Below are 22224 nucleotides of genomic sequence, written 5' to 3'. Positions count from 1 at the left end.
CATTTTGGGGGACACCCTGTCTTTATGTGCCCATAAAGGTGCCAACAAGGTGCCAGGCACTGGGCTAAATGCTTATTCTATTTAATCTTCTCAATAGCCCAGGGTGGAAGGTATAATTATTCCGATTTTTGAATGGAGACATCGAGGCACAGAGAGGTTAAGTCACTTGCTAAAGGTCACCCAGCTGAAAACTGGTGGGGCCTCCGTTGGCCCAGCTGTCAGGGGAAGCCACTGGACAGCAGAGTCATCAGTGCCCTTTCTTCACGGCTCCAACGGTCTGATTATGTAAAATAACAACTGAGATTCCTAAGTTAGTTTCTATTTCTCTGAGTCTTAAACTTCCAAACTTAACTCTTTAGAAGCAACAGGGTGAGTGGCTGATCTCTCTCTCTCTCTCTCTCTCTCTCTCTCTCTCTCTCTCTCTCTCTCTCCCCACTCCCCCCACCACCACCACCACCACCACCACTATCATGATTGAGTGGGGAAAACTTCTGCCCCATCTTTGACTGTCTAATTGCCCACAGTGTGCCAGGTCCCTGGAGACAGATGCACCCTGTGGGCCTCTGGTGAGCTCCGGAGTGAATTTCCTAGTGCGGAGTGTTTATTCTGTTTATGTCTCTGTCAAGTAAAACCTAAAGAGAGAAACACTAGAAGACTGGGAATGTTCTAAAATATGATTATGTGAGACTCCAGTGACTTTAGAAGGGACAGCAGGATTCCACCTCCCCTGACCTTTCCTCCCGAGACAGTACAAGAGCTAGGTGAGACTGCCTGAGGGAAGCTTAAGGACACCCATCCAGCAGCCCTTCAGGGAAGTTAACCACACCCATGACATCCGACATTCCTTCATCTGTTGTGTATGTCCTGTGGGGTAGGAGCCCATTGGGACTGGGATGGTTTCAAAGCCATGCACAGGGAGCAGGAGACACGGTGGCAGCTGTCACTCCAGAGTGGTGGGGAGTCAGAAGGCATCTGACATGGCCTTGGGACTCGGTTTCCCCCCCGGGGTGTTTGGGGCTGGCTACTTGTGGTCCTTGTTCTCTCGGATGCAGACTGGTTGAGATGCACCAGTTTTTTGCAGTGACACAGAAATGCCCTCGCCTCACGGACATTTTTCAAGGTAAAGGCGGCATTCTACTGGAATCCTTACATTCGAGTTCCATAGCTTGCCCTGCATCCCTCTTTCCTTGAAGGGTGGACTGCCTGTCTTTTTTTCAAGCCCCAGAACACTGCGTCTGTTAAACCAGGATTTTTCCTGGACTTTCTCAGGACTATGAATCTTTAGCTTGTCTGACTTTCTTAAATTACATCTGAATTGCATTATAGACTTATATGTTGTAACATTGCTTGACCCATTGCTTGGAAAACATACCACACACTGAGAGGAAGAGGTTAGCTCAAGAAGAGCTGAGGACATTTAATCCTATAAAACAAATAGAATAAAGGGCTTGGATCTGAGTTCACGTTCACTGGCAACGTTTTGTTTTCATTCATGTACATATTCCATCCCAGGGGGTCCCCCGAGGCCTGCAGTGGGCTGGGGACCCCGATAGGTGCTGGTATTATTGGATATACACTTTGACTCCAGCCAACCTGAGAGTCCGCCTTTTTCCCCAGTACTTCTGTCTGCTCTTAGTCCCAAATATGGAAACAACAGGCAGGGAGAGGCCGAAAGCAGAGCTGAAATGGATCTTTTTCTTGTGGTTTAAGGATCAGCCAGTTGGAACCAAGGAGATGTTTTCTTAGGGTCACAGAAAAGTTTGAAAAACTATTCGATTGCTTTTGACACTCCCATGGAGATTACAGATTTATTACTGGAATTTGCTAACTTGATGGGCTGCACTACAATGACTGTTATTTAGCAGCATATTCCTGCAAAAAAAAAAAATGTATTTACTGCTCTCAGCTCTATAATAGAAGGTCGCTGTGTGTTTCATGTCTTATCGTCACCACGTTAATGCTGTAAGTACCCAAAGCCTTTCTGTGGTGTTGGCATTGCACAGCTCAGGAATCCAGTCAGGTAAATGCCACACAGACTGGCCCACCACACACCCCAGAGTGTCATGCACATTCCTAGCAAATGCTCTTTGATTCTGCAGCTCAAGGTCAATCAACCACAATAGCTTCTTCCTTTGAGCTGCCTGACTCTCTTGGGAAATGCCAGGAAGGGTTTTGTAATTTATCCCAGAATCTCCGAGAGAGCCAAAGGACCATTCCTCTTTTAGGGCAGTGTGTGGCAAGGCCCTTTAGAGCTGTGATTATTGAAATTTCCAGTGAAAAAGAATAGTGGTTTTGCTGAACCTTAATGTCTTCCTAAGTCCTCGGTGCCAGATGCACTATTTTCCTACTGGATGTGCCAAAACCACTAAATAGTTAAAACACATCAAATCATCTCAAAATGGCCAAAATTGAATTTTTTTCTAAAAAAAAAAAAAAAAAGAGCTCCTACTCAGCAAACCTCACAGTCATAATCCATAATAGAAAACTTCTGATTAGGCTAAAAATTAGGAAAACAGACATGCAACGCAAAAGACTCCAAATGTTCTCTTTGTGTAGAGGCTCAGAATAAGAACTAACAGAGAGAGGAGAGAATTAAAGGGAACGGTTACGGCAATGAAAACCACAGCCACAGCACAAACAATTATTACGCCCTCCACAATGTGTTCTTAAGCTCTACATTTTTAGTGAGTTTTCCCAGCTCGCAGACCACCAGCAGGTGGAAGCCGGGGAAAGGAGCCTGCTCTTCACACCAGCGCTCTAGCACCTTCCACGTGGTGTGAGCTGCTCTTGGAACCGGCCATTACTTCTGAAGAGTCATCCAAGAGATCTTTGGGGTCAAGCATCCCCAAATCTTTGGTATTAAAAATGTCAGCCAGTAATCCTTGGGCTTAATAATAAGGGCTTAATAATAAGCTAACCATAGCTCCGACATCAAACAACATTTTAAATGGCATGCGAGGAGTAAAAAGAAAACCTTCCAATTCACAAATGTCAATTACATCTAGACAACCAGGGGTGGGAGGACGGGTGGGGAGCGGGGGCAGCAGGGGAGATGGGGACAGCATCCCCCAGAGAGTCTGCGAGCTATATTCTCACACCTTGTTGCCAATAATGTGACCACACCTGCACTTTACATTTGCTGAACCATGTTCATTTCTTGATAATTTCTCTTAATTACTAGCTTATCAAAGTCAATGTCAAGCATCCCATTCACTGAACAGCAGTGGTTCTCAGCCCTGGCTTTTCCTTGGGATCACCTTGGGAGCTTTATAAATAACTGAGACCCAGGTGGCCCTCCAGACCAGTTAAATCAGAATCTCTGGAGGTGGGACAGGTGTCAGGAGCTCCTAAAACTCCCCCAGAGGATTCCAGCATGTGGCAGGGTTGAGAGGCACTGCCATAGAGGGTTTGGGGTGAGGGAGGGCAGCAGAAAGTGGGAGCCAAGAGGGAGGTAGAAACTTCCACAGAGTACGAGCATGGAGGACTCTGCAGGGTGCTGACTGAAGTTAGGCTGCGTAGCTGAGCCAATGCCCTTCCCTCCTGATAAACTACCAGCAGAGGGTCAGCTTCCTTAAACTATGTATTGATTAGATTTTGAACAACTTGCCATTAATCATCTAAGCTTCTTGGCTACAATTGACCAAAATATCACTGAGGCCTTAAGAAAGTGAAGGGCTGACCAGTTTTGCTCAGTGGATAGAGTGTCGGCCTGCGGACTCAAGGGTCCCGGGTTCGATTCCAGCCAGTCAAGGGCATGTACTTTGGTTGCGGGCACATCCCCAGTAGGAGGTGTGCAGGAGGCAGCTGGTCGATGTTTCTCTCTCATCAATGTTTCTAGCTCTCTATCCCTCTCCCTTCCTCTCTGTAAAAAAATCAATAAAATATATATTTTTTTAAAAAAGAAAGTAACTGAAGGGGACGCTGAGGCAAGCATCAACAGAGAGGACCATACCAACAGGCTTAAACTCGGGGATGGGAGGGGGTGCATTAGAATTTGCATTTCTAACAAGTTCCTAGATATTGCTAATACTCCTACTTTGAGAATCACTGCTGTAAAGCATGAGACCCAGGATAGGAGAGGGCTGTCCGGGTCTAGAAGAGGCACCCCAGGCTTCACCAGTATCCCTTCGTGCCCTACAGGAAGGAACAGAACGTGATCCTGAGAGGAGCTGGGTTTAATTTTCATGCGTGTATAAAAGTGTGAGAGCCATGTGATGAAGTGATTACCTCATGAGAACAGACAGGGTTTTAAAAATAGATATGCCTTTGGGTTGTTTGTTCCTAATATTTTTGCATTAGAAACTGGTAATATTTAAATCAGATTTAATTTTAGAGCCGCAACCTTTACTAGCATGAGACTAAAAACAATGGCAGTCATGTCTGTGAGAATCACGTCGTGTTGCAGTGTTCTGGACAGTGGACTTCTCTCCCCAGCAGCGAGCCCCCTGTGCCTGCACTGAACAAGAGAAGGCCAAAGGCATGGGAGATGCTGGCCAGGGTCTCAGATACAACACTCGGGCATGCACCAAGGCAGCGTGGCCCAGAGAACGCAGAAATAGGGGCAGGGAACCTTTTGTGGTTGGTCTATAGCTGACCCCAAGAAAGGCAGGTCTGCTTAGAGGTTGTAGTGTTTTTTTATTTACTTTGAACTTCACTCTTATTCTCCAATCTAGATTGGAGGCCATCCTGGCATATAGTGGAATATCCAGAATGTTTCTAGTCACCCTTACTTCCCTGGTTGTTCCCTAGATAAAAAGTGGAGGCTTTTTGTGAAATTGCAGCCAGTGGGCGGGCCACAGCAGTGAACTCTACAAGCTCATATTCACCTACTTCTGTATAAGGCCCATCACATACTCCTCTCACCTCTCCCCAAACCCCCTATGAAGTCATGTTGGACCTCTTGCCAGTTCTTAAATTCTGGGGCTCTGTGATGACTTTCCTCCCCATCTTCCTTAACAAGCTTCTATTTATCCTTAAGAACCCTCCTCAGATGTTACTTCCTCTAGGAACGTATGTCTCTGGTGAGTCTGGCCAGATAAGACTAAGTCCTCCTCCCATATCGCGCCCAGTACCCGTCATCTTATCGCATTGTGCTAAGTATGTGATAAGTCCCTGTGCTGGCCTTTCCTCGCCTCTGGATTATTTGCTCTTGGAGGTTAAATGTTATTTTGTATTATTTGTGTCCCTAGCACCTAATACAGTAGCTGGCATGGCACCTGCAAGTTTAATGTGTAATTAATGGAATGAATGAATTCCAGTGTTTGAATGGGGGAAAGCATTCGTCAAGTACCCAGTAGGGATGTGGGCTGGAAAACATTAACGCTCATAGAGTCACAGACGATCAGAGCTGGAGGGCACCTGTGGTAGTTCCTCGCTCTGCGTCGGAGGAAACTCCTTAAAGATACTGAGTGACCTACCCTAGAAGGAGAGCAAACTGGACCAAAACGAAGAGTTTCTGGTACCCTGACATATGTAATATTTTCAACCATAAAGATTTTCTTAAAAAGAAAAAAAAGAGTGTGGACTAGATCAGATCCCCTTTCCTACGAGTGATGGAACCAGACGCCATGGTGCCAACCTTTTACCCTGGGGCGCATGACATCCGCCCTCTCCTGTGCTAAATCCAACCCAGAGAGAGTGGAAATGTTCTTTGCTGCAGAACATAACCTTCTTTGAGAGTCTTTGAGCAAGTGTTCTTCTCTAGGCCTGAACCCCAATTGAGTAGGAAGGTTTTCCTGGTTATTCCAAAGCAAAGAGGCTGTTTTGAGCAAAGTGGGTAAGGAAGAGGAATGGAAGCACCCTGGTTCATGGTTCTAGCAGCAGGAGGCCCTTGCACCTCCCTGTCCTTGGCTTCTCTATGTGAGGGACTTGGGGCCACAGTGTCTTCATTGATATTTGCTTCTGTAGCACAAAATGAGAGGGGGGTTGAAGGAAGGTAACTGGTGGGGATCCACAGTGGAAAAAGACTTAAAAAAGGCCCAGGGGAAAGGAGTTTGGGGCATTGGAAAGAGAATATAGACAGGAAGGGTAACAATGTCATCCTATAATTTTTTTTCTTTTATTAGAGCTGCCACACCCTACAACTTCTGCAGCAGACACAATAGTTTAGTCATTCATTCATTCATTCATTTAAAAAGTGTCATGTAACTCTCCTGCTTAAATCCCTTCACTCCCTTTCCATTCCCCTTAGGATAAAACCATAGTTCCCAGCTATGTCCCTGCAGACCTGGCTCCTTCTACCTCATCCCAACTCATTTCCTAGGACTATTCCCTACTCATTCAGCAACTTCGACTTGTTTCTACCTCAGGGCCTTGGCACTTGCTGTTCCTTCTGCTTGAAATGCTCTCTCTCTCTTTTCTTCTCATCCTTCAGATCTCAATGTGAAGGCCACTTCCTCAGAGAACCCTTCACTAAGCATCCTGTCTACAGTAGCCCCTCGCCACTTGCCCCTGTCATCACACCCCACGTATTTCCTTCATGGCATAAGAAGAATCTGAAGATAACCTTATTTATTTACACAAGACTATAAGCTCCATGAGAGCAGAGACCTTGTCGTCTTATTCACTGCCGTGTCCCCAGCACCTAAAATAGTGCTTGGCACATAGTAAGTGCTCAGGAAATATTGCTGACTAAATGAATAAAGCACCTATATATATATGAAGTTTACACAAGTGAGAAAACAGAAACCTTCCATTGCTTCCAGGAACTACAACCTAAAACTGGGTAGCATTTTTTTCTCCTTGAATGATCCCCATAGCTTCTGATTCCTGGAATTTGGCTTGTGCAATGGTTCTTGAGATTCCCATCTCAGTCCTGTAGAGCTCTCTGTTATCTGTCAAGTGGTCAGGTTGCCTGGATTTTTTTTTTTTTAATGCCTTTTATTTCTTCTTCGTGTCTGATCGCAACGGCTAGTACTTCCAGTACTATGTTGAACAGGAGTGGTGAGAGGGGGCATCCCTGTCTTGTTCCTGTTTTTAGGGGGAATGGTTTTAGTTTTTGCCCATTGATTATGATGTTGGCTGTGGGTTTGTCATATATGGCTTTTATTATGTTGAGGTATGATCCCTCAATTCCTATCTTGCTGAGAGTTTTTATCAAGAAAGGGTGTTGGATTTTGTCAAATGCTTTTTCCGCATCAATTGATATGACTATGTGGTTTTTATCAAAGCACCAATTTATTCTCAAGTGCCAAGACTTTTCCTTCCGTATGTTATCTTAGGCTGGTCCAGAGTTGGGTCTACTACATCTACATGTGTGTGATGTACAGAATAATATCCATGTTGGTGCTGGATTAGGGGGTCTGTTGGAGCAGGACTCTGGTGTGGGATTGGAAGCACCTATGCTGGGCATAAGATCAGCCAGACTGTGTCCCAGCAGAAACCAAAAGCGCTGGCACAAGATGCCACCATAGGTCTGTGCAAGGCCAGCCCCAAGCAGTTTGGGAAGCTGGGCTCTAGCTCCTTTCTGAGCTCTGATGCTGATAAAATCCCAGAACGCAGGGAAATGGGGTTTGTCCTGTTGGCACATCCCTCCCTTCCTGCCTGGGGCACAGCTCTCCATCTGCCTGAGAATGTGGCGAAGTGCCCATCTCATGCCAGCTCTTTCCTCCCACAGAGTCCTGGCCCGTGGTCGTGCAGTCCAGGTGGCTGGATGGCATGCTGGACCCAAGCTCAGCTCAGCGTCCGGGCCCAATAACGGCTTTTCCAAGGAAGCAGCTTTCCGTCCTGGCCACACTGAGGTAAGCGCTGGGGGTGTCCATCTTACCGTGGTTCCTGGCTCTGGAACTGCCGGGAGGGCGGGAAATGAGCCCCAGGCTGGGGAAGGGGCATTGGATCCCACTGCTGATCATAAGGCCTACCTCCAACACATGTGACTCTCCTGGCCCAGGTGGGAGAGGAAGTCCCTGTGCTCTCAGGGCTTCCAGGGACATGCTGGGAGTCTGAGCGCCCACCACTAAAGCGACAGGACACAGGGCTCACACAGCTCCTGCTCTCTCTGTGCAGGTAGCCTTATGGGATGCGAGGTCCTTGATCACTCCCGTGCCCTTGGCCATGGAGTGGAGCGAGGGGAGAGCCCAGATGTGGAGGCAGAGGCCTGGCTCTGAGTTCCTTTCCCTCCAGATATGTGCCCGTGGTCCAGTTACTCTCACCGTGTCTGCTTCCTCCTCTACAAAATGGAAATAACAAGGCCTATATCCCCGGCTTGTTGTGATGGTTGATGAGACAGTTAAGCCCAAGAGATGATAATAAGATCTCACCTCATTCATTTTAAGATGTGTCTCTAAGAACAAGGATCAGTAGATTCTGTTTCCATTCTGCCCTGCAGTGACCAATAAACCCACAGGTGCCCGCATGTGCCCGCGTGTTCTGGCTGCTTATTTCCACTAGGGGCATTTTAAGTGCTTTCGGATCAAGTTTACGCGAGGCCCAGAAACCTGATAAACTAGATTTTAAAATAACTAAATATCCAAATGTTTCCTGGTATCTGGATTTGTGGCCTAAGGAGGGTAAGACGTACGGTCTGTTGAAAGGAATTTTCACTTTGATGTCAGGGGTTGAGTAAACCTAGCCCAGGACCCCAGCAATTACGACGTGTGTGGGACTTCAGTCCTCTATCCCCTGGAAAGTGCTGAGCAACGTCAAGGGCCCACCTGTGGAGCCTGCATAACCCCAGGTCACTTAGCCTTCAAGGCCCATTTCTCTGCTCTGCAAGTTCAACGATTGAGCTGGATGAGTCGTTCTCAAAATGTGGTCCCCAGACCAGCAGCACCAGTATCCCCTGGGAACTTGTGAGAAATGCCGATTTCCGGGCCCCACCCCAGGCCTCCCGAATCAGGAACCGGGGGAGGGGCCCAGCAGCCTGTGGTTTAACACCTTCTCTGGGTGATTCCCATGCACTGCACCTCTGGACTTGAGACCCTCTGACATCCCCTCAAGTCCCCCTGGGAAAAGCTAGCAAAGGGCTGGGTGCCTTTCTCCACCGCAGCCTTGGTCGGGGCTACCTCCCCGGGGAGCTGAGGAGCCACAGAATCCCTCACACCCCACACAGGCCCCGACCACTGAGCATGTCTGAGTCTACAACTGAAGACAGCAGCCGCTTACATTTACAGCGGAGGCCGAGTGTAAAACAAGACATGACCCTTGACCCGCTGTCATAATGTGGCGAGTGAGATGGAGGAGGAGGAGGCTGGATTTCCTCAGCCGCAGGAATTTCCCCTCTCACTAACAGGCAGTGACCTTGGCTCACTGATGCAATCTCTGGCCCGAGCATCACGAAGAGCTCTTGGAACTAGCCCCTGGAGGCAGGAAGGCTCTTACTCCCCTCTGCAACGCACCTCTGAAGGCAGGTGGCCAAGCGTCCCCGTGCCTCAGCCCTCCTATTTGGGCCAGTGGCTTAGCTCTGTCCAGCAGCTTCATCCCCTATTCAGATGAGGCCAAAACCTACACAAAACTCATTCACCTGATGCTGGAATGTCTCTTCTTATTGCCGGGTGTGAGGTACCCCTGGCCCAGGAAGAGACGAAAGGGTTGGGCAGCCTGTTCGTACCTGGATAAAAGGCACCGGTGGGTCCCGCGCACTCTGTCATTTATCTTCCATTCTGGGAGGAGCAGGGCCATCAGGGAGCATTCACACATTCAGCCTATCTTCACCGCCCCCCCTTCAGCTCAGGGAGCTCCGGAGCTCCGCTTAGTGGAGCCCTGGTCAGGACTGTCACCATTTCAAAGGTTGTTATTAAAAATAATAAGATGAAAGTCCTGCCGGGTTCACTCCAACTAAGGAGAGAATGTTCTTTTGTAAACTGCGTTGTGCATTATATCACTGGAATAGAAAACACACTCGTTTCTTCTTCTTTTTTTTTTTTCTACTGATGATTTTTTTTAAAGGAAGACTTTTTTAGTTTAAAAAGATTATAAGGGCACACTATGGTAAATCAAATATTTTTTTAAAAATAACACCTTTTCCTCTGAAACTCAGATGAGAGTGTCTTCAAATCTTAATGAAACTGTCTGTCCATGATGCAGATCCCGGCCCAGAGTGCACATCACCAGGCCCCACTGCTCTGTGCGAACGGTGGGCTGAGAGGGAGCATTAGCCTGTGAGAGCTTTGCCAAGGCCGCTCAGCAGAGCTGGAAGCTTCGTACAGGCAGACCTCGTTGTATCACGCTTCGCTTTGTCGCGCTTCCCAGATATTTCGTTTTTATCAGCATCGAGGCAAGACCCTCAACCAGCAAAATATTACCACTCGCTGAATGAAGGCTCAGAGGGCGGTTAGCATTTTATAGCAATGAAGTTGTTTTTAATGAAGGTGTTATACGGTGTATTTTTAGACACCATGCTATTGCACACTTCATGGACTACAGGAAAATGTAAACATAACTTTTATGTGCACTGGGAAACCAAAAAATTGTGCTATTTGCTGTACCGCAATATTCACTTTATTGTGGTCGCCTGAGACTAAACCCACAACATCTCCAAAGTGTGACTGTAATTGCTTAAACTCCAAGAAGGTCAGAGTTGGAAGCTACCTTAAATGTGACCACTCAGATGGAGACGTTACGGAGCACTGAAGGAACTAAGAGTGGGGGGACCCTCCGGTGCCTTTTATCCTGCCACATACTCAGATTCTTAGAGGCGGAGCTAGCTGCGGGGGCGAGGTCACCTGACACAACAAAGACGAACAGGATGTTCTGCCCTCGGGGAGGTTGCCCTCTAGAATATCGGTCTCCAACCGGTGGCCCGGGAACCACTGGTGGCCCATGAGGTCCGAGAGGTTGGCTACCACTGCTCTAGAAGGAAGGATAAGAGAAGAACACAACTGTGATAAGAGACTGGAGGAAATGCTTTTAGAATGGAGAGGGGGAGAGTTTGTCTCTTTGGAAACAGGAAGAGCTCCCCAGTAGAGGTGGCATCTTCGTTGGGTGTTAAAAGGCAACAGGAAGGAGTCCAGCCAGCAGAGATAGGAGCAGAAAAGACACAGGGAGGGGCGGCAGGGAGTATGCCTGGGAGAGAAGAGTCTGAAGGGGCCAATGGTGGGGAAGCACAGAGCAGACGCTCCGGGGAGGAGTTCTGTTTACCGGGAATGCAAAACGTGTGAGGCGGTGAAGGCGGGCAGGGCCTGACGTGCGCCTGAGCAGTCCCACTGGCTCGCGAGACAACCGGCTCACCACTGGGTGCTCAGAGCGGGCTGATGTGCTCAGAACAGCACCTTAAGAAGGTAAGTGGGGCGGCCAGGGGTAGCAGGCACTGGGAGAAGAGAGATGAGGGTCCAGGTATAGAGGGGAGAGATTACAGTTTCAAGAGATGCTCCTGAACCAGAACCCACAGGGCTGGAGGGAGGGCACGAGACTAGAGCGGAGTCCGGTGCTGAGCCCAGGTCCGGAGCTGGAGAGTGAAGGACAGGGGCCCAGGCGTGGAGAAAGGGGCATGCACAGAAACACGCGGAGAAGGATGGGGAGAGGGGTCAGGAGGCAGTAGCCGTGGAACGGCTGCGTAATCAGCGAGGGACCCCCACTGGGCTGCTGCTGCTGAGGAAAGAGGAGGAGGTGATGGTCCTAAGAGGGACTGTTTCAGATGCCTCGCGTTTAAGGTGTCAGTCTCCAGGCATCGACAACATAGCAATTTCAGGTGAATCCTTAGAAGAGGGTGAGAGCACCAACGGGGAGACTGGAGTGAGGTGGGAACCCCTGGAAAGGGGAAACAGGGAGCAATATGGCCCTTATTGCCATCAAAACCCTACAGTGTAGTCCTTTCTTTCATTTCCTTATCCAAGTTCTAATTTGGGTAGAGAGGGATGAATATCAGTTCCAGTTCTCCCTCCATCTACCTAATGAGAGATACCGTGTCCTAAGAAGCAGAGAGAAATGAAGCATGAAACGGAGCCAAAGTAAAGGGCTTGGCTTCGCTGCCACCTGAGTGATGAGCTCTCTAACAGCCGCTGGCATTGATCGGCCCGGCCACTGGCCAACAGAACCGGGCGTGGTCAGCAGCCCAGACGTGCCCCAACCCCCTGCACGGCCGGCTGGAGAACTGGAGCAAACACGAGTGTTTTCAAAGTGACCAAAGAGAAAAGAATGCGATGGTCTTGTTCTTGGTATCTGATCAAAGAGCTATTTCCCAGATGCAGAAAAGCACGGTACTGAGCAGAACGCATCGCTTTAAAGCAGTGGGAACGCTGGGTGTGGCCACATGCACAAAATCCAGACGTGAGCTATGGTGGACAGGAGGTAGATGGGGAGCTGCCCTGGCGATCCCTGTTCACTCTTCCGTCCCTTCTCCTGATGGTTGTTGAGGACCTACTACATGCCAGGCACTGCCCATGGCCCTGGGATATTTAAATGCAAAAGGCACAGCTTCTAATGCTCTCCTGGGGAGACAGGCGTGTAAGTGGTTATCCGCAGCACTAGGAGGGTGGTAGGGTTATGCACAGGCAGGCAATGAGGGAGGTGCCCACCCAGGGATGGAGTGACTAGCTGGTGTGGCACAGCTCTGTACCCCAGGCACAGCCAGTGGGGGGCCAGGCTCCAATCATTACACTTTGAAAGAAGCCTGATGGAGGTAAAACAAGGTGCTATGACAAGATGTAGATGGAGTGAGCTCGGGGCTCGAAGAAGCAGCTATATAATTCAGAAAGATGAAGTCTTTGGCCACAGGATATGACAGTGAGTCAGCGTTAACTCGGATTTTATGAGCGCCTAATTAATCCTATCAACAACCCTGTGAAATGGTGTTTATTGCCCACTTGTATCAATAAGGAAACCAAGGCTCTGAAAGATTAGTGACTTCCTTTTGTTAACAAGTAGCCAAGCTGGGAATCCAAACAAGGTTTTCTAACCCCAGGTCCAATGCAGAGTTCTTTCCACTACATTGATTTAGCAGGAGAGAACACACACACACACACACACACACACACACACACACACTTCCGAGGTTGAGAATGGAAAGAGATCACTTTTGAGTGGGGTGATCTGAGAAGGTCTCAAGACGCAGGTGGTATCTGTGCCCGGCTGGACAAGCAGGCAGGGAGCAGAAGGACCCATGGGCATGGGGAGGGGAGGTGGGGGAAGGGATAGATTTAGAATCTGAACACCCTCTACAGGGGATGCTCTTACCCTGCTAAGAAGACTTGGGGAAGCTTCACAGAGGAGGTGATATGAATCTACACATGTGAACAGAGGCTCACCAGCTCAAGAAGAGAGCTAGTGCCACAGTTAATTGACCCGAGGGGGGGGGGGGAGTGGTTGGTTACTGGTGGGCAACCATACGCAGCTCGGGGCCCGTCTGGCTCATGCTCAGGGCTTGCACTGCCTCTTGGGGAGAGACAGATATGCCACTTGATCTCTTCTCATTAAGAACAAATAATAGAAAGAAAGGACATGTTAAAGAATGAAGGAGAAAGTGAGGGAGGAAGGAAAGCATGGAAGGGTGGACTTGCTCAGTAAAGGACCAGGTTTGGATTCTATCTCTGTTCCAGTGTGTATGAGTGACTTTAAGCCCCTTGGTTGATTTTCTGTGGATCACTTTCCTCGTATATGGGAGAAAGAGGATAAATCGTAACCTAACTCACAGGCTAATGAGAAATTAGAAGTGAACATATTTGAAAAGTTTCACAACAACGCACAGAGAGGGAACGTTCTCAGTGTCACGTCATAGGCGAGGCCTGCGGCTGACCAGACGGGCTGGCTGACTGAGATGGTCTCAGAACCACACAGCTTTTGCCAAACACGATGCTTCATGGATTCATAAGTGTTCAGAGTCACGGGATCTCAGAGCTGACACAGTGCGGCGGCTCTGAAGAGGGTGTGTGTTCTTGCTAAGGCTTCCGGACATGTCCCGGGCAGCCCTGCCCACTGCCGTCCCGGGGAGTCAAGCTGTTGGGCAGGAGAGAGGAGAGGAGGCCCACTCACCCACTGCCTCCCGGTGCACATGCGTGTGCACACGCACCCGCTCACGGCTGCCTCCAGCTGGCAGGCAGGGAGCTCCAGGGATTCTGTGAGCGATGCTTCCATGTTCATACCAGGCCACAGGGCAGACTTTCAGGGCCTCTGCCCCTTCCTGGAAAAGCGCACCCCTGAGAGGATGACCTCATAGCCGGTGTCTGAGCCAGGCCTATTTATGCCTGTGGTCCGAGTGTCATTGCTCCTAGCACCCCCTTTCCCTCTCGAAAGTGTCCCGGCTGAAGGTCATTTCCAGAGCCTCCCGGGTGAAGCCTCCTTGTGATCCTCTTGGGAGGCCGATTCTGCGCGACCCAGACTCTGCCTGTGTGCGACAGAGCCTCCGTGCATGACCCTCATTTCTGCCTCGTTTCAGGTGCATAGCGTGATGTCCATGTTGTTCTACACTCTGATCACAGCTCTTCTGATCGGCATCCAGGCAGAACCACAGGCAGAGAGCGATGTCCCAGCAGGGCACCCCGTCCCCCAAGCCCACTGGACGAACCTGCAGCATTCCCTCGACACAGCCCTCCGCCGAGCCCGCAGCGCCCCGGCCCGGGCGATAGCCGCCAGGGTGGCCGGGCAGACCTGCAACATCACTGTGGACCCCAAGCTGTTTAAGAAGCGGCGACTGCGCTCACCCCGCGTGCTGTTCAGCACGCAGCCCCCGCCTGTGGCCGCGGACACCCAGCCGCTGGACTTGGAGGCCGGTGGTGCGGCCTCCTTCAACAGGACTCACAGGAGCAAGCGCTCCGCGTCCCACCCCATCTTCCACAGGGGCGAGTTCTCCGTGTGCGACAGCATCAGCGTGTGGGTGGGGGACAAGACCACGGCCACGGACATCAAGGGCAAGGAGGTGATGGTGTTGGGAGAGGTGAACATCAACAACAGCGTGTTCAAACAGTACTTTTTCGAGACCAAGTGCCGGGACCCCACTCCCGTGGACAGCGGGTGCCGGGGCATTGACGCCAAGCACTGGAACTCGTACTGCACCACGACGCACACCTTCGTCAAGGCACTGACCATGGACGACAAGCAGGCTGCCTGGCGGTTCATCCGGATAGACACGGCCTGCGTGTGTGTGCTCAGCAGGAAGGCTGGGAGGAGAGCCTGACCCTCACCAGCCCCGCCCCAGCTCCCTCCACTCTCTCCTGGGCCCCTCCCTACCTCAACCTGTAAATTATTTTAAATTATAAGGACTGCATGGTAATTTATAGTTTATACAGTTTTAAAGAAATATCATTATTTATTAAATTTTTGGAAGCATCCTGTGTGTTGCCACTCCGGTCATTTTCCCCAGGGTGACCATCTGCAAGTCTGGGGCCGGCCAGGGTGGCGGGGGAAGGGAGGGGTTGTCCACAGCAGCCCCTGGCTCCCCTGAAAGGCCTGCCTGGAGCCCTCAGCCCACCCCAGCCGGCACTGCCGCTTCCGGGAAGGCTAACTGGTTTCAGATATTAGCCCACAGTGGACGTGATTAGGAAGGGAAGTCTGCTGCATGGCAACTTTGTTCTGCATTCCAGAGCCAAAGCTCCCTAATCCTTGGATTACCTGCCCCTTGGCCTGGATGCATGCGCCTTGATTGCTCCACTCGGGGAGTCTGTGGGGCCTCATCAGAAGGCTCCGTCCTGGGGGGCCCACTCACTCTGTAGGCAGGAGGAGACTCGCACCAAGGACCCGCGAGGCTGGCCGGCTTCTAGAGGAAGATCTGCAAAAGGCTGGGGCGCTATTTGGCAGAGCTGCACCGAAATAACCACATGAGGCCTGTCACGGTGGATCTGATTTCACGGTTCGGATTGTCTTAGTCCTTAAATGGCTTGTCCTCAGCTTCTCCTCCAGCCGCTTCCCACAGAAAGACTTCGTTACCCGAGGAAATAGAAGGGCCTCCACACTCTTGCTACCCATGAAGGGCCTTGCAGCCCTTCCGATGTCAGCCTCTGCTCAGGGGAGTCAGAGACCTGCCCTGAAAAAAAACTTGAAAATGTTTCCGTTCTAATTGGGTGATTTTGTCTGAAGGTGGGCAGGGTCTTGGGATCTCAGAGAGAGGGTAGGGGTAGGAAAGACACAAGTAAATGGAGCGAAAACCGACACAAATACACCAGGCAAGGTGGGCCACGCCAGGGGAACAGTGCCTTTCCGCTGCTCCCCAACAGGGGAGCCACCAGGGGAGAGAGGAGGGCGGGAGGGTGTGCGAAGGGGGACACGGAGCAGGAGGAGGGGGAAGGTGTCATCTCACCTTTACCAGCCTCCCCTGCCTCCAAGAGACCCAGCACCCTGGGGGGGTCTTCTTTTTTGGCGGGATGGGTGCTAATCAACACTGACAACGTCAAGAGCATCTTGTCTTAGAGAGAGATGGAGGTGACAGAGATGGAGGTGACAGAGATGGAGGTGACAGAAAGACTCCAGGTTACAGCCCAGAACAGGACTCCAACCAGCCTCAAGCTGCCACTTTGCCCTGTAACTTTTCTGTTTGTTTGTTTTGTATTTTCTCTGAAGGTACAACTACCTCCCCTCAAGAGAGAGACTTACCCTGAAATGGGAATTTTGCTCTCCCCCCACCCCTTCCCTGACCCTAGCTTTTATGAGAACTGGCCCAAATTGTCCCTCTGATATAAAAAGCAAATAATCGTGCTTATTCCTCTGTAACTCTCCATGGCCCACCCCACACCCAACCCAACCCAAATAGGGTGAATTAGAAACGTCAAGAGCTTTGGCACGAGAGGAATTTGATGAGGGCGAAAGCATGATGAAATGTAGCCTGCTTTTCCTATCAACGCTACTGCAGCTAGAATGCAGATTTATGTTAAAGAAACACCAACCAGAACATTCTGGTCAGATAAAGACTGCAGGGGGAGAGGCCTCCCGCTGACCTGTGTCTGCGGCTTTTCCCTGGGCACCAGTGCCAGGGCCTCAGCCATCCTGGCCCCTCTTAACAAACAGTTCCCGGGCGCTTCCTCCTAGGGCTGCGCAGGCCTGCTGGGCCCCGGAGTTGGGGGGTTGGGGGGCGGGTGCATTGGGAAGCTGGCTTTGTCTCCACCAGCGTGGAGTCTGGATCTGGGAGCCATTCCACACTTCAGGGCATGGGTCCCCAAGACCTGGAGGGAAGACAGCCTCCGAGGAAGGATGGAGGCCGAGGGGTGGGTAATGGAGGCCCCCTGACCCCACTAACCACGGCCCTCCCCAAAGGCAGCATTGGCTGTAGGCCGAGCCTGGAGCCAATGTGTTTACACACCGCATGGGATTATCAGTTTGCCTGAACCGAGGGGTCCAAAAACAACCCTGAGCCTGGTGGTTTCTGCAACTTGGACTCTGCCCCCCACACAGAGGGGAGCTCTGGCTTCCAGACCCACCCGGGCTGCCCCCAAGGGGCCGTCCTGGGTCGCCAGGCCCCAGACGCTTGGACACATTGAAAATGGCTCAAAACCGCCCGCTGTGTTCTGCACAGGAGCAGCAGTGGCAAGTGGGTCTTGTAAACGTTCCCTTTGCTCGCCTCACTGAGGTTTTCGTGCCCGGGTCACGGAATGCCCCAAGGTCAGAACAGAAGCCTTCCCCTGAGCAGCTCCCTCTCCAAAGCGTCCCTCCAGCAACCGAAGTCCCTGCCGCCTCGGCCTGACACAGCCCAGCTCTCCTAGCGACGACGCTGAGGCAGAATGCTGGATCTGGGAGACGGAGCCTGACCCTAGTTCATGTGCCAAGTCAGTCCTCTGACCCCCTCCCAGCGCAGGCCCCAGCCTCCCCGAGTCCTGCTTTCCCCTCACAGACATCCTGCCGCGGGAGACAGGTCTGCAACACAACCAAACGGCTCCTTTCATTCCCATGAACCCCAGGACTGCTGTCCATCCCACCACCGTCTCGGCATCATCTGCGTGATGGGAGCAGGGGCTGCCCCCCACCTGGGGTGCAGAGGACAGAGGGGCTGCCCCTCCTGGGCCACAGGGTCCCTGCTCCTTGGAGGAAAGGGACCGACCGTTGGGCAGGGGCCCGCAGGAACACAGGGCCCAACTCAGCAGTGACCTCAGAGTCTCTGCTCCACGGCCTGAGTGGGACAGTGGGGAGCTGGGGCCCTGGTGCTGAGGAAGCAGTCCGATGTGGAGGTGCAAACGTGGGCTTGGTGTCAGCAGAGCCAGGATGTCGGCCCAGCTCCCATGCCTGCCTGCGAACGCTCAGCAAGCCACTGTTCCTCTCTGACCTCAGCTCCTGCCCTTGTGGAATGAAAATAAGCATTTCTATAGCCCAGAGCTAAAGCAAAACCATGCATTTGAAAGTAAACAGTCAGGTCCCCTGCAAGTGGAGGGCAAAGTGATTTGTTCTAAACTTACAATTCTGCAGTGATTGTAGGAGAGTAACAACTATGAGGTGCTCACTAGGTATTTGTTTGCTGGCAGATGTAGAGATGGCGTAAGGGAAACCCTCCGGTCATGGGCATTAAAAATATGGACCTGGCACAGCCGGGCTCAGAAGGGTAAGAGTAAGACCAGCAGCTATTCTGCTCTGGGCTCAGGAAGACCACCTAGATCAGTGGTTCTCAACCTGTGGGTCGCGACCCCTTTGGGGTCGAACGACCCTTTCACAGGGGTCGCCTATGACCATCCTGCATATCAGATATTTACATTACGATTCATAACAGTAGCAACATGACAGTCATGAAGTAGCAGCAAAAATAATTTTATGGTTGGGCCACAACATGAGGAAATTTAAAGGGCCAGAAGGTTGAGAACCACTGCCCTAGATGCTAGAGACCTGATTAAGAGCATGGGCTCTGGAGCCAGACAAGAGGATACTTCTCCTTAGGCTGTGTGACCTTAGGCAAGTTGCTTCACTTCTCTGAGTTCCAATTTCTTTATCTGTGTAATGAGGACAGAGGGCTGGGAGACAATTAAATGATATAAATTATATAATATAAACATACACAAGTGCCTGGCATTGAAGAAGATGGAATACGTTTTAGTTCTGAGAACTAAGTAGAGTTGGCTGAGAAACCCTGAAAGGATGTTGGAACAGGGTGGAACACCTTTCAGCAAGGCAAGGAGGTTCGTGAACAGAGCGTTTTGTAAATGCATCATGGGCTTACTCTGTGACGAGCAAGCTAATATGACTGTTAGCATTTCCTGAGCGTGTGCTGTGTGCCGGCCCCGTAGGAAGCAGTTAACGTGGATTAGCCGGAGCAAGCCTCCACGTTCTAGTACTAGGAGCACCTTGCGGAGATGCCAGAGGCTGCGCTTTCTGTGTTCACACATCACTGCCAGCGAGCCTCTCCACGGTTCTCTGGGATGTGTTTACTCTCTCGGCCCTTGGCAAGTTTATAAACCATTGGCGCTGAGAGTTTCCATGTGTCCAGCATGTGGGTTCTGTTTTGCTCCAATTACTTTGGGTCGGCAAAGGAAGAGCGCTGACCTGCTTAAAGTTCACCTGGGCATGTGGAGATGGCTCGGGGGCCCAGGGCCAACATTAGGTGGGACGGGCCCTCCCCCGCAGCAGCCTGAGGAGAACCCCTTAAACCCAGGGCTGCAGCCCCTGGACCCAATCTTGCAGGTCACAGGCACTCAATCAGTATCTTAGGGCGGGTCAGATAGAATTAGTTCCCATCCCGGCCTGTGCCTACCCTGTGTCAGCAATAAGTGGGTTAACGGTCTGAGTTGAAGGTAAGGTCCTTCCTGAGGCCACTGCGTGGGACTCATCCCAGCACTTTTCAGAGGCTGGTGTCATGGTGAAGAACATGATCAGATGGCCACGGTCAGTCCCTAGCCTTACCACCAGCTTGTCTGAGTGACATTGGACAAATGACCGCTCTCTCTGTACTCCAGTTTTCTTACATGGAAAATGTGGATGATAATAATAGATCCTACGCTGTCGACTTGTAAAGCACTTAGTCCAGTGCTTGGCATATAGTAAATTATTGTATATAAAACATGCAAACATACACACAGCCATATGCAATACTAGTAAATATAGCCCCCCCACACACACACACACAATATACATATACACTCACAGAGCCACTGAGCATTAAGAAGCAGCCGGGAAGTGTACATTCCACACTCACATGCACCCGCAAACTGACTTCAAAACACAGAGCAATGCACAGATTATGCAGATGAATATTCTGAGCGATGGCTACAGCAATGAGAAGCAATCAGATGGGAAGAGTAAAACCAGGAAGACGTCTCAGAGGAAACAACCTCTGAACCGTGTTTGGGGGGAAAGGTTGAGTGAAATTACTGTTTGTGCTGGGACTTCTTCCAGATTTACAAACAAGGTAAAACCCAAACCAGAGGTTTCCCAGGTCTGGATGAGAGAGAGAGAGCAGCCTCTATCCTCTCACCTCATCGTGAACCACAAACTGGCAGCGGGACCAGCTTCTCCTGCAAATACAGACCTCGGAAAAACTCAAAGAACAACCATGTGAAGTCCTGCAGGTGGGCACAGGATATCTTTGTATTCAGACCAAATGCTGAAGAGCCTGTCAAGAAGCTTCCTGAAGATGGGGCTTCCTCCACCCGTCCTGATCAGCTGGGATGGATCTCCTTGGTCCCCCCAAAAATAAGTAGGAAAAAGGAAGGCCCTCATGTGCCCCGGACCCGGGGATGGACTTGAGTGTGAGGCCAGCTAGACGCCTCGGCTAACATTTGGTGCCACGGCTAAGTGCAGTCTCCAGCTCAGCGGGCCTCTCCCCCTTTATCTCGCCCTCACCATTCCTTTCACTTTGACATAATGAAAGTGCAACTTGCACACTGTCTCGAGATTGCATATGATAATTGGAAACATGTGTCCAAGCTGGCACCCCTTCAAAGGGCTCTGCAGCTCCGACTTGGGCCGTCTTCTGATTGCAAAAGCAATCCCACGAGCTGGCTCTCCTGCGTTCACATTTTTTCAGCTGTACCTTAGCGTTAACTCTTGCCAGGAGGAGGCTGCTGCAAGCCGAGCTCACTCCCGGCCTTCTGCAGGGGCTGGCAGTAACAATCCCCCAAGTGCACAGCAAGCCTCTGAACTTGGCATCTACGCACCGACTTTTCCGCAATAATAGCAAGAATCAGCAAGTCCATTTTTCTTTTATGCAGAAATGGCATGTTAATAGCTCAACACCCAGGTGGGGGCCTGGTCTTCTGGGGCACTGCCTGGACTTTCACTGAATAGAGGGCTGGAACTTCTCTGATCCAGCAAGGTGGCTTCTGGGAAAGAAAACAGCAAAGTGTCTTTATCTTACCAGGAGTCTCCTGGGGGAAACCAGAATCAGTGGTAACTCTCCACTACAATTACCCTAAGGGTGGGTGAAGGGACCTACTCAGTTCAGGAGAGACCAGCTACACATCTGTGATGTGCAAATGCCACCCAAGGTCCTGAGTGGACAGGGGACAAGATGGGCCTCCTGTCCTCCAACATCCGAATTGTAGGCTGAAGAGAGGATTTCGGTCTTTCAGCTTTCAGTCTGGATATATCTACATACCACACACCCACAGCACAGGGAGGCGGGCTCTCACACACCCTGGTGTTGGCAGCAACTACGCTGTCTCTTCACCTTGGCCTCTACCTGCTTGCTCCTAACCTGCTATCACTTCCATTTCATCCCTACTGAGTTCCAAACTCTTGTCCCCCTGACCCTGACCCTGATCCTGCCCTAGGTTTTCCAGAGAAGTGCTTCTCCATCTTTAATGTTCACCTAAGTCATTTGGGGACCTGATTCAGTAGAGGGAGAGTGGGAAGCTGAGATCCTGCACTCCTATCAAGCGCCCTGGCAAGGCCCACAATGCTGTTTTGGGGGCCACACCCTGGAGAAGCAGGGTCATAGACCACACATGGTCATCCCAAGCCCAGACCTCCGTTCTCATTTAGGTCAAGTTGGGAACTTGAACCAGACTCATCCGTCTTGTTCTCAAAGTCCAAATTAGCGTTGGGTACAACAGTCCTGGCTCTGCGTCCAGCCACTGGGAATTCAACCCCTGCCTCACGCTCCTGGGCCAGTGTCCCACATGGTAAGCTTTGCTGTCCTCCCTTGATGGGGAGAAGTCAGGAAGGGGAAGGCCTGACTTACATAAATATGGGAAGAATGTGATGAGGGCTACAACCAAGTCTTGAGGATGTAGAAACTCATCCCAAAGGGAAGCCAGAGGCAGAGGCGAGGTCAGAGTCAGGCCTCTGGCAGCAAAGCAGGATGAGGGAAAGGCATCTGCCACTTGGCACCAGGCTTGGTCCTAGTCGTAGAAGAAGAGTCGGTGACAAGCAAAGCACCACGACGGAGGCCTGATGCCATCTTTCGTGTCAAAATATTTCCGAGCAGGCTTGCTTTCTTCTCCGACG

At 50.8% G+C, this 22224-nt stretch overlaps 1 protein-coding gene across 1 annotated transcript in view; it reads left to right on the top strand.

The window, feature by feature from the left end:
* The window catches only part of NGF (nerve growth factor), a 49818-nt gene extending 34618 nt beyond the window's left edge, over nucleotides 1–15200 (top strand). Inside the window, exons 2-3 of the mRNA XM_081113090.1 lie at nucleotides 7616–7739; nucleotides 14309–15200. Of these exons, the coding sequence (XP_080969216.1) occupies nucleotides 14321–15046 (726 nt within the window). The 5' untranslated portion in view covers nucleotides 7616–7739; nucleotides 14309–14320 and the 3' untranslated portion in view covers nucleotides 15047–15200. The remainder of the gene's footprint in view (nucleotides 1–7615; nucleotides 7740–14308) is intronic.
* The last annotated feature ends 7024 nt before the right edge of the window (nucleotides 15201–22224 follow it).

The sequence above is a fragment of the Myotis nattereri genome, assembly GCF_964212035.1.
Source record: "Myotis nattereri genome assembly, chromosome: 18".
Lineage (NCBI taxonomy): Eukaryota > Metazoa > Chordata > Mammalia > Chiroptera > Vespertilionidae > Myotis > Myotis nattereri.
Note: the sequence above shows the minus strand (reverse complement) of the source record. Positions and strands in the feature narration are given on the sequence as shown.